This window comes from Opisthorchis viverrini (assembly GCF_000715545.1).
Source record: "Opisthorchis viverrini unplaced genomic scaffold opera_v5_164, whole genome shotgun sequence".
Classification (NCBI taxonomy): domain Eukaryota; kingdom Metazoa; phylum Platyhelminthes; class Trematoda; order Opisthorchiida; family Opisthorchiidae; genus Opisthorchis; species Opisthorchis viverrini.
The window spans coordinates 318,883-331,683 of NW_008751819.1; the positions used below are offsets into that span (position 1 = coordinate 318,883).

Consider the following 12,801-nt stretch of genomic DNA (forward strand, 5'->3'; position numbering starts at 1 on the left):
CCGCTCCCAACTACTGATGAGGCGACTGACATTCCTCTTCTTGGAATTTGACAGATTTCCTTGGCACAACTGTTAGACCTAGACACGCAAGTCTAATTTATCTGAGATACCGTACCTTTTGTTCCAGTGCATCCGATGAAAACGTACCCAGAAAATTTCAACCTTAATCTCATTATCCTCTCCCCACGGCTGGTCAGCAACAGCTTTCTGGATCCGGAGATCACCTACCTACTTCACTGTGCCTACCATGTAAGCACACGAAGCTGATATCCCTCTCTTTTTGTCTCTCCAAACTTTCGAATCATAAAGTCAACTCTTATGGCTTGATCTTACACTTTTGTCGTAATCGCGATTCCCACTGACCGTCACTCAGCGTCATTTTGCTTGGATGTATACTATCACGTGTTACTGTTACCTTCTGCGGTTGGTGTTGTGACCGTTTCCCTACTGCTGTCTTGTCTGGGCTAGATCAAAACTGTGATTAATTTCTGAGTTTAGACATTCAAGGATGCGAATGTTGTCTGTGTTGTAAAAGACCTGTCTCGGCTCGGGTTTCGATTCGAATTTTATCAAATATCCTCGTGATTTAATTTTAAAACAATTACCAGTCCATTATATCCAGTGTTTTTGGGGAGGGGTCTTTTTCAGTTCAGTTGCAAAACTGAACAGACAGAATGATACAGGAAACTTACAAATGGACAGGTGAATATTCGGTGAGCTTAGAGGGTAACCAGATTTGTTTAGACACAATAAAACTGCTTTCAAAGCGATTGGACGCCAACGAAATGGCTCACGTTTGCGAACCGTTATTTTTTGAACTTGGAAATCATGTGACCAACATGTATGCCACATGAAACAGAAGAGGTTCTTGATGGAATGTTTGTGCATCGACTTTGCATACTGTTATTTGATTACTGGGACGATTTGCCTCTGTAGCGAACCAGTCACCCACACACTTGACTATTCAGCCCAAAGTCGCTCACTGGGTCGCGAGACTTGCCTCTTTTTCATGCCCACAACCACGTCACATTAAGGTGACTCATCAGACGTCGATTGTCTGCACCGTCTAGTGAGCGTACCAACCACTCACGTGCTGACGCGCCCACGTACGCGCAAACGGACCTATATATAGGGAAACCGAACGCAGTCAGCACACACAGACTCGCGCGCAAGCAGGGAGCAAGGAGTCAGCCGAACTCTCCACAAATCCACGGACAATCATGGAATACGTGCAGCATTCAAACTGCGGAGGAAACACGTTCCCGCTGTCCGGACTTTCACCAAGGGACTCTCACAAACGACAAGTTCCCTGTTGACTTGCTCCACATTTTATATTGCTCTTTATTTTATACATGCTACAAATCGCTCCTGTAAACAACTGTCAATCACAGTTAAAAACTTTTATTAGTGCATACACCTTCTGATTTGTATTATGGCTATCATCACCTGTGCACTAATACTTCCGATACGCGTAGTTACGTTACCCACCATTACTTTATTCATAGTATAGGATTTGAGAACTTTGGAGGGAACTTTGTTCTATAAGTGAAGAAAGTCTGTGCTGAAAGGAAGTGCCGGGAAGTGCTTATTGGCAATTGGTGATGCACATCTTTGCTTGGTGAGTACACTATATAAATAGCTCAGAGAAAGGATAAAATTCACCCATTGAGTGGAACTTCCATCGTCACTCGGGAAGCCAATCAATCAACACGTGGCCACGTGATGTGGATTACATGAGTGGTGTTCCATCCTGTCTAATTACAGTACCAGCTTATCAGGGAGGCCAGATTCCTGAAAGCAACCAGTGAATGCCTGAAATCTACTGAGACTCTCAGCTCCGCTAGAGGTTGACCAGACAGACAACGCCCCCTCAATAGACAGCGTTTCACAGCCTTGTATCAAAAGCAGATAGCGCGGGACAGCGTGGAACCAAGGTTAGACTGTGCCCCGGGCACCGGAGATGGACTGTTGGAGTCTTCCTCAAAAGAATGGGTCCAGATGGGATCATTGGTATGGAAACGACATGTCAGTCAATTACGGCCGACTGAGTGCCAGATCCTAAAGGCGGAAGAACAGTTAATAGACCTCAATAGACTGCTTGAAAACTTTGATCTACCAAGACCAGTACCTATAGCCACTGCCTCGGATGTACCGCCCAAGACAGATCCATTGCTGCAACCGAGACGTCGTACCGGTCGTGCTAGAAAACTGGTGAAACCTTTACAACTTGATACGCGTCGACAATCTTAAGCTGGATGGCCAAAAGGGGGTGCCAGATAGGTCAGCTTTCTGAAAGCAACCACTGAAATCTAGTGAAACCCTCAGCTCCGCTAGAGGTTGACCAGACAGACAACTCCCCCTCAATATGCAGCGCTTCACAGCCTTGTATCAAACCCAGACAGCGCGAGTCGGCGTTGATCAATGTTAGACAATGCCCCTGCAAACAACAGGATGGCGCAGCCTCGAACCAAGGCCAGACTGCGTGCGTCAGCATTGGACCAAGTTAGACAGTGTCTCTCCAATAACTAGCTTGAGACCGTTGTATTACCGCACTCGTACGCACTCACCCTCTCGCACTCGCTTGTTCGGAATACAGCTGTTATGTTCCCTTCTGTGAAATCCTTTTTTCCGGCACCAGGCACTGGATCGGATCAGCAGTCAGATAAAATAGTTTGGAGAATTCAGCAGATATAACACAGCTAACCACACTGCTGATCAGTCTCTCGTAGCTAAAAGGTTAAGTGATCAAGTGCTACCCGGGAGACTGCTGGCTCGAGACTGGGTTGCAGTTCCGAAGATGGTGCAGTTTCCGAAGATGCAGGTTGCTGGTGTCTGAGATCGAGAATGAAGCAGCTGTGAAGTGTATCTTCTTTTTCAGCATAGATTGGCTTCAATTACCTGACAAAATCTCCATCCAGAGTCTAAGAATTTTGGAAGCTAAGCTCGCATAACATCTAGGCGACGGTCACCGTGAAGTTCGCTAACCAATTAAAAAAACGACGCCACATAGTTGGGAAATGATGAGAAGGACGAGATAACTAGAGTCACTAATATCATTGACCAGATATTGCATACGGCATCTTATCTACGAAGATAAATGAACGGTCCCGTTTTACGATGACGGATTATCGTTGATAGATTTCGGCTTATCGGCTGTTCAGCTGATCACGTGACCTATTGAGTGGTTGAAGGGCGTTATGTTTTACCCCTCGAAATAACTTGTTTATGGATGCTGCGCACGACACGGATGTTCCCAGTTGCCGAATCCTACCAAGTACTGTAAAATCGGTTATAGAAACATGGAGGAGACAACTGTGTACAGAACCCATCTGAAAGGAATAGTATTACTCCTTGAACAATGACATCCAGGTTACACAGTAATGATGATACTACAGAGCCGAGTGAAAAAATTGCTTCCGAGTTACACTGGTAATAAAGAGCATCGGATACGATTCAAGAACCTCAGGTTCATCTAAGATATCAGGTATCGGAAAGAGGTTGATTGCATGTTCGTCTGAAATCGGAAATCATCGGGTGGTAACGATGGTGGCGAGGAAGTCATGTGAACATGAATTTTTCCAGTCCGTCTAAATCATTCCGACAGATGCCTTGGCTCGAACACAGCGGCAGTTTTAGCACAGTTTGAATGGATTGGTGATGAGTCACCATCAGCTGATGAAGCGGTTCAAATGCTGAAATGAAGACTGAAAAATTGTAGATCGCCTCTAAGATGATGTAGTCTTCCGAAAGTTCAAATCAGATAGTTCAAATTCCCCATCAAGTAGATTACAGAATTCTACTGAAACATCACTGTAAAACGGCGAGATGTCTTAGAAGGAGTAGGACATTATCCACAACAGACCACTCTCTTTGTAAGTATTTTTCCAACATAAATATCCAACTAAGGACAGGCTCAAGGACACAAATTTCGCAATCTGGAACATCTAGAACCCCTACATGGAACCTCACACTCGACAGTGGACTTCCAAATTTTTGTTTGTCGTTGACTCTGTAAGGTGCACTGCAATGTACATGTGAACAGTGTCCTTCTCTTAACTGAAGAGAATCAGTAAAGCACTAACACACAAGAGGAGTCTGAAACAGCCAGCCAGCCACTCACGCATGCATGAGTTGAGCCACACTAAGTGCCGCAACCCTGATCAGTGGGCACAGAAACGATTCCCTCTCTTAGAACTAAACAACCGGAAGGTTCGGTTGAGTCTGCTAATCCGTAGCGCTGAGAAGAGCGTATATTTATAGGTCTGGGGTACGAGTGGACCTATCGGGAAGCTGGAGGATCACTTTTAAAATGAAGATGGGAGGTCGAGGTTAGTGCCATGACCAAGTCTGTGCGCATAAAGCTATCTAGCATAAACTATCTATTAACTTGATGGATTCCAGCTTGTGCAATAAAGTGCATTAATTACGATCGATTGACAGCCAAGCGACGGTTCGTGAAGGGGATGGGGGCTTGGTGACCAACGATTTCACTCGTGACTTAGTCCTAAAAGTGAAGTCAGTCCGTGTTACAAAGCCGAGATTTATCGCTATTGGGAGTCTGCAGCAGTGCACAGCTCACGAATTTCCGAAATGCTTGGAACTCGTAGTCATTAAACCAGTAGTAAAAGGCCGTACGACTCGCTCATGGTCAGCTGATCAGCCGCGTGGTTAGCTCGCACTTGGACGGGACATAGCGCCACTTATCCTTCAAAGACGGAATCACGTGATAGCGTGTCCACTGCCTGCTCGAGTGATGATTCCTCAGATGAATGTTTCATATAACTTGTGAATTATTCATCCTCCTGCTTCTACAAAGAGAATTGAAAAGTTCAGTCGAAATTCGGTGACTACCATCCGGTTGCGCGTACCGAATACTTCGGAGAGATAGGCGACGGTATGTTGTGTGTATGTCAACTGCTGAAAATGCAGGTAAACTGGTGGATGTAGTGGAGAGAGCTAGGCGAGACAGCTCGGATAACCCATCCGGATATTAACTGTGTTTGCATATGCTCTTTGCAAACATGGTCGAACATATAGGTCTATTTTAATTTGCTGACCAAAGAAACTGAACAAAGACTTTGAAACAGATATCGCGATATGTGAATATCTTTGTAATGTACTACTCATAAGGTTGCTGAAAATCCATCGGCCGGTTTCGCCCCTTTTGGGGCTTACCAGGTAGGCACAATCCCCGGGTTTCCGTCAACCTTATGTTCTACTTGAAACCAAATTGCACGAAATCAGCGAATATACACTCATTTGCAAACTAATTTGGTTTTTCGAGAGACTCAACTGGAACCCAGCTGAGTCTCTCGTTTGTGATGTCTCCAGGCAAATGAACGTGCTGCAGCAGGCCGCCTCATGTTTCAGTCGCTACGATATTCGAGATATCGCGATACATGACTGCCTTTGTAATGTAAAGGTTGCTCAGTTGCCTGAGAACATCACAAACGAGAGATTCAGCTGGGTTCCAGGTGAGTCTCTCGAAAAATCAAATTAGTTTGCAAATGAGTGCATATTCGCTAATTTCGTGCAATTTGGTTCCAATTAGAACGTAAAGTTAACGGAAACCCGATGACTGAGCCTACCTGACGAGCCCCGAAAAGGGCGAAACCGGTCGATGGATTTTCAGCAACCTTATGAGTAGTACATTAAAAATATATATACATGTATCGCGATATCTCGAATATCGTAGCGGCTGAAACATGAGGCGGCCTGGTGCAGCACATTCAGTTGCCTGGAAACATCACAAACGAGAGATTCAGCTGGGTTCCAGGTGAGTCTCTCGAAAAAACAAATTAGTTTACAAATGAATTTATATTCACTATTGAAACAGATTTGATTTCATGGAGTCATCATAGGTGATACGATTTATTTTCTCAAGCATTAATCATCATCGTATGAAGTATTCCTCTATTTTTCGCGATTGATTCACCAAGGGGAATTCCAGTTGATGTGACCGAATGGGACACAGGGGATGCTTCCATAGTTACGTGGCAGTGAACGTACTTTCGAAGCTTCGGGTGTTTGGCCTTGCTCTGTCACAGATCACAGTCCTGAGATTTTGAGCACAAGTAAACTGCTCTACGGAGAAGCCATCCGTAAAGGCAGCGATGTAATCTCATCTGACATTGTATACTGTTTGCAAGCATAGTCCGGTTTCAAATTGTGCGCTGACTTGTTCTGTATGGTTAGCTCCCAGTTCACTGAGTTCATCGTATTAGGCCAGAGAGAGTTCAAGTCCGCAGATTAAGGTAACAACTAAAATACGTTAGACAATCTTCCAGTTGTAACCTCTTTGGTGCATAGCGGCCATGTCACCAGATGTAAGCACGAGGGTTGAGCTACCGCCAAGTCCCCCAAGCCTAGACGGGAGCAGTCGATTTGCAGAGGTCCGGTTCGAACCACAGTTCTTCAACCATCGCGCTATCATGCAGACACGTAGTAAGTTTTACTCAGGCCTGAGCGTCCGGATATAAACCGACTCATCCTCGATCATTGTGGAGATTTTCAGATCACCACCATCATCACCACCACCACCACCACCACAACAACAACAACAACAACAAATTCTCTCCATCTGCGCGGTGATCTGTCTCCTAAGCCGTAAGGTTAAATAATCGTATTTTTCAGAGCAGTGAACCCATGAAAACACTGCTCTATCACTGTGATGAACAGCTAATCTTTGTACTCTTCACCGTTATCATCATCTTCGTTGCGAATAGCAGGAAACCTGAGTGCTCAATGCTTTCAGGGAAAACGGGCTTTCTCCGATCTCTCTGTTCATTTGCAACGTTATGGTTGGCCTGATCATACAGTGCTGTCACCGCTAGCGGTGCAACGGACACGGAAAACGCTGAGTCATTAAACACATGAGCTAATTGATTGGCTATGGAGTCGCACAAGGTCGGATGCTAAGGCTCTATGTTGATTGGACAAAACGCACACACAATCCAGCTGGGCAGAGCAGACACCTGTGTATTGCGGGTCAGGCTCGCCGCGCTCACGGTACGATTTATTCTGTCACAGTACACATTAGTCCTCCAGCTCGTTTGCAATTCAATCAGTAGGCCGCAATGTGATAGACCCAATCCTGCAGTTGTCGCCTACGTATATTAGATTGCCATTAATGGGCCAAGTTGATTAGTTTCTAAAAAGGCGATCTTTCTAAGGAAAAGATTTTTGATCGGATTTTCAGGGGTGGAGGTGGGACAACCTGATACTCGCTCATATCAATTTCCCCTCATCTGTATTAGGAACTGAAATATGAAGGCGGCGACCATAAACTTTATGCCAATGTTTGCAAGATGGAAGGAGCTTGCCGAATTTTTCGGGGGAGGGCGTCTAACCGGGGAAGCTGATGCCGTAAGTTTTGTCCAGACCTTAGAACCGTTTGTTCACTGATGAACAGTCGGCAATTTTTTGTCTGATCGCCCACCGATTTTTGGAAAGGACCGGATAATTACCAAGCCGTAGGCTTTGAATTCAGCTGGATCTTTAAGGAACAGCCGGGTCCTGAAGGAACAAGCGAATCAAGCATCAGGGAGGCCTAAAAATCGGTGGGTGCGTTGTCCGTAGGAGACAGTAGCAATCGAAATATAGGGGATGAGTTCGAATCACGAATCATTAAGTCAGTAAGTTCGCACCTTACCCACTGAACTGTCTCCAGTTCATTAACAACTGATTGTTAGTTGCAACAACCAGCGGCACGCTTCTACAGTAACAAAACATTATATTGTATTAGCAAGTATATTTTCTGGTAATACTAACGACAGCGATAATTTCTCACCTGAAATTCCCTTATCTGGAACTCCATCTTCCACTTTTTTCCTCCTGGTTGGCTGATTGGTGGAACGGAGTATTAATTTCGGTTTTTCAAACTTTAATTACACGTTTATCCCGTTCAACTTGAGACGTCTGGAGTATAAGTTGCTTGTTCGTGAGTGAGCAGTTGAGACGGTGAGCACGTGCCTCAAATTTAAGTGACCGATCGATACGCCAGACCAACTGGTGAAAAAATGCAGTTAGCTTGCTCAATCGGTGCCACCCGTGGGTCACGTGCTAATACAGACCAGTATTATAAAGTAGATATTGTGGGGGAAGAGTTCAGTCTTCTTGTGTTTAAAGACTAGACAAACTGTTTTTACGAACGACTCAACAAATTTGTTTGCAAATGTGTGTATTTCGCTAATTTCGTGCAATTTGGTTTCAAGTAGAACATAAGGTTGACGGAAACCCGGGGACTGCGCCTCCTACCTGATGAGCCCCAAGAAGGGCGAAGCCGTTCGTGGGCTGTCGACGAATTTTCAGCAACCTTATGAATAGTGCATTATGAATTATATGTTCATATCATATATGCCATGTGATCACTTGGCCTCCCAGCGGAATAACCGGCTCAATGTGCACTGCGCTGATCTTCCCTGTCAAACCTCTGGAGCGATCGCAGGGTCAATGATGAGGTAATTTACTGTCTGAAATAAGCAGACTACCAGAAAGGATATTTTTGAATAAAAAACTATTGGAATGTGTGTGTGTGTGTGTGTGTGTGGAATTTTATTTCACAACCTCTAGTGATCGCGATCGATATGAGTTTCTTGCGAGTAGCGAGTAGACATGTGAGACAGGCCAGAAAACATGGAACCGGATGTAGTGGACGTGTCGTAGGACCGTTGTAGGAATTACAACGTGGATACACAAAAGTTTGTTGGGTCCAATCGAACCGTCCCAAATGCACGAACGGCGGGTGGAAACGGAGGTTGTAGATTTGAAGGGGAAAAAACAGAAGGGAAATGCTCGCTTCCTACTCACTGATTTTGTCAAAGCAGAGCAGTTGCTTAAAATAATTTATGCTTCCAAAAAAATCTAGTTTTAGTTGAATAGTGCTCGTTGACCGTGTCCAATGAAGGTGTTTCGGGATTGCGTGACCAGTAACGATTCAAGATGGGCTCAACGTTGCTGAAATACCGGCGGTTAGGCAAAGTCCGTTGCGAGAACCCTGTTCTGGGGAGCATATTGTAAACGGTGAATCATTCTAAATGATCACTCATAGTCTTTTTTCACCGATTCTTTTAATTGGGACTTTGTTCCGTAAGCGAAATCAATCCATGCTAGAAAGCCGCTAAACATCGCACAAGTGTGTCATCCTTATTGGGAGTCATCAGCTGTGTTCATCCCACAAATTTCTGGTTGGGAGACTCGAACCCGGAACTGCCCGGCTAGTAATTTAACCATTTAACTGTTCGATTACGAGAAGCCGCTGTGATTAGCTAACACTCAGACAGTATTTCATGCAATTCCATTTTCAGTCACCCTGGACACGTGGTCACAAGTGTTGACTGGCTTCTCGAGTGACTACTTCTCAGATAAAAGTTTCACTCATCTTTTGAGATTATTCTTCCTTTCTTTCAGTCACTGAAACCACCTCACGTGATCACGTAGTGAACGAATGTCCACGTTAGATACTGAGAGTGCATTCAAACTGGAAGTGGGTGCGGGCCGATTAATCTAAGGGTGATCATCAGGGTGGTCCTTTCTCTTAAAGTAGTACTGAAAGTAGAGTACGACGAAGTGTATACCGCAAACATTTCTGCACTAGATAGTGTGTATATTTCTAGAGTTTTCCATTTGAAAATTAAGATAAAAACATTGCAACAAATACACTCATTTGCAAGTCAAGTTGATTTTCACGGGCTTTCGAAGATGAGCAACCTTGTGAGTAGCTTCTTCTGTGGAAATGCATTGTGATATCTCAAATATCGTAGAGACTGAAACATGAGGCGGCATGTGTGCACCACACTCAGTCGAAGAACATCATAAACGAGAAATCCACTTGAGTCTTCCGCGAAAACCAAACTGATATGCAAATGAGTGTATTTCTCGAAAACAGTGCAATTTGGGTTGAAGTAGGTCATAAGGTTAACGGAAACTCGGGGACTGCGCCTCCTACCTGATGAGCCCCAAGAAGGGCGAAACCGGTCGTGGGCTGTCAGAGAGTTTTCAGCAACTTTGTGAGTAGTTCCCTTTATAAAATAAACATTCTTCAGATTTTTCACTGAATAGGTGATGAATGATTACTCTACTAGTGATTGTTCAAACTAGGAACCAGTGTTGCTGAAAAACGTCTATCCAAAAGGCCGCCCATATAAGGTGGGGAAAAGCCAACAAACAAATTTCCGGGGAACCAAAAATAATTGTGTGGAACCTACATTTTTGGCGTCCATGACTTCGGTTAGATTTCCATCCAGCAACGACAGGACACCTGAAAAAATGTTTTTGTGCATGCTCTACTGATTGCTTTTGTGGAAGCGTTTGTCTGACCGATTACTCGGAAGCCATCATTCTTTCTTTGCTGACTCATGGAAACTGAAGAACCAACCGTGGTGCCACCGCTTTTCGCCCCGTCAAACCGGGCCATCTAATAAGTGTCTGTAATTCAATCAGAATCCGTCAAAATCCGGCTGTTAACTTCCACTGAGGCAATCACCACCCACTTGCGGAACCATGACCTTTGCCCTCAAGAGAACTTGCATTGGCCTCACCGTGTTTCTCACAATGCCCGCAAATCGTTTTATACATTGAAATATCGGTCTTCTCCTGGATGGCCTAGAGCGTCTTGCCCATATTTGCCATAGGAACAGCAACGTATTAGACAGAAGATCATGCACACAAAACGGAAATTGTTTGCTATAAACCGTACCCCTAAATCCTCTGCGGAAATAATCGTTCATCATTTATGCTGTAAGACAAACACATTCATAGAGTTGTACTAGTAGCATTTGCCTCCCAGTGAAGTTGTTGATCTCCAACCTTTTCAACCCAAGCTCTTTGGAGAGGCTGCTGTGTTATTCTCGATCCAGTAAAATATCTTCTCAGCTACAGTGGAATCTCAGAGAATAGCTTGACTGACCTTGAAGTAAGCAAGAACTCTCATTCGTGTTTCAGGTACATATCGGGATGTTCGCGAAATACGAGCATTTGCACACCGGTTGGACGGAGACTCAGCCCTAGCTGAGTCTATGATATGCTTCAAATGAATGTGCCACCACACAAAGACCGCCCCATGTTTCATTTGGTATGATATTCGAAATGCATTGTAGAATTTCATGGTTGAAACTACTTAAAAAGTTACTGAAAACTCTTCGACAACCCACAGACGGTTTCATCCACTTTGGGATTCAAAGGTTAGACGCAGTTGACGGTGTTCCTTCAACCTCACGTCCTGCTTGGGTCCAGATTGTACGAGATTCTCGAAATACACTCGTTTTCAACGGTCTTGAGAATAGTTTCATTCAAGAATACATCAAGATTCAGTTTCATTCAGACGTGACACAGATGCCAACTTGTCTGCCGAAAGTGTACCTTCGGGTGTCTAGTACTGTACCTGACTTGACTTAGTCTGACCTGATTTACGAACAAGGTTGTCGCAAGGTATCGGACACCGGGCAATACGGTGGGAGAAATAGAGCGGTGCAACCCGCCAATCAGTCTTGAGAAAACCAAACCACAACGCAATGCCAACCGAGAAGAAAGTTAGCGAAAGCGGGAGAAGAAACTACCAAAGACTGAAGGCACTGAGTGGACCAATCGACTCGAGGGAATGCAGCCCTTGACGCAGCAAAGATTACAAAAGCATTAATAACTGCACGAAAAACGCTGTCAACCAGCTAGCCAATCACCTTAAGAGATAACAAATAGACTTAAATTCTATGTAAATGATCGCAGGCAAACATCAGGTGCCCAGCCAGCTGCACATTACTGATATCTCCGTGCATAGTGACGAAATGTTTGCAAGTCACTTGCCAGGCTCGGCGAACAGATCAACAGCCACCTTATCAACAGCCAGTAGAAACTTCATTTACACAGAAATGTTGAAATAGTCAGCACCATCAAGCATTCTTCTGAACTTTCCTGGACAGTGACTGAGGACCAAACAATGATAAGAGAACACCGTAGAAGGCTTCAATAATTTTCAACTGTTCACCGTGCATCGACGGCACCTACTAATTGCATATTTTGCAAGCTGCATCCACCGTTAAACTAGCATCCAACCTGCCCTGGGGTCTAACGACTCTGAAACTGATACCAGTGTGCTAAAAAGTTGGAATACGACAGATCTAGCATGGGCTCCCTGTGTCTGGCCAATATGCTTGTAAGTGCGTGGCCGAGTCACGGCTTTCTGGTGTAATACTCAAATTGTTTTCTGACTTGGAAAGGATTGGCTCTTTGATCGGCTTACTTCCCGAAGATTTCATCTTCGATCCGATTGGTTCGTTCACCACCCGTTTTGCGTTGTGGTGAACTTTCCTCCGGTTTTATAGGTTAACCTGATACTTTTGTTTACCCTTTTTGTGCCTTTTACTTAGCCGATCCTCAGCTCCCGCTGATCAGCAGGACAGTCTGTTCGAAGTTTCCGTTCGTTCTTCAAACCACTATGACAATCCGAGATGACTGAAGTCCAAGCCACTGTCAGCTATTGCCGGACTAGATTGCTCGAGGTCAACTTCACCAAATTTTTCATGGTTGGTCACTTCCCCCCACATAAGTGGACCAGTGCAACCATGCCCTCCTGCCAAGCTATTGTAGGTAACGTTGAGGGGCGTGGACAGGTGTCAGGCCTGAATATAAACGTTTGTTCTGTCTGCATGTGTGAGTGAACGCTTCTGAGGGTAGCTGGTGACAATGAGTCTTTCGAGCCATGACAGAATAGTTTGAAAGAGGAGTGAGTTAAGTAGAATGAATGGTCTTGCGACTGGGGCGTATTGGGTGCGTATGAGTAGTCGGTTTGCTCACAGAACATCCTTT

General features: G+C 44.7%; 2 protein-coding genes across 2 annotated transcripts in view; one reads left to right on the top strand and one right to left on the bottom strand.

Annotated features, from left to right (window-relative positions):
• The window catches only part of T265_07224 (hypothetical protein), a gene marked incomplete at both ends in the record, with an annotated part of 19,384 nt that extends 17,134 nt beyond the window's left edge, over positions 1 to 2,250 (top strand). Inside the window, one exon of the mRNA XM_009172689.1 lies at positions 1,935 to 2,250. Coding sequence (XP_009170953.1) covers positions 1,935 to 2,250 — 316 coding nt within the window. The remainder of the gene's footprint in view (positions 1 to 1,934) is intronic.
• Positions 2,251 to 2,525: 275 nt separating this feature from the next.
• On the bottom strand, positions 2,526 to 10,575 carry T265_14235 (hypothetical protein; the record flags this gene model as incomplete). Its single annotated transcript, XM_009172706.1, is given in 8 exon segments — positions 2,526 to 2,641; positions 5,256 to 5,373; positions 5,589 to 5,636; positions 5,668 to 5,784; positions 8,073 to 8,252; positions 8,257 to 8,314; positions 9,688 to 10,051; positions 10,491 to 10,575. Coding segments are annotated over 8 exon segments (1,086 nt in total).
• Between the last annotated feature and the right edge of the window lie 2,226 nt (positions 10,576 to 12,801).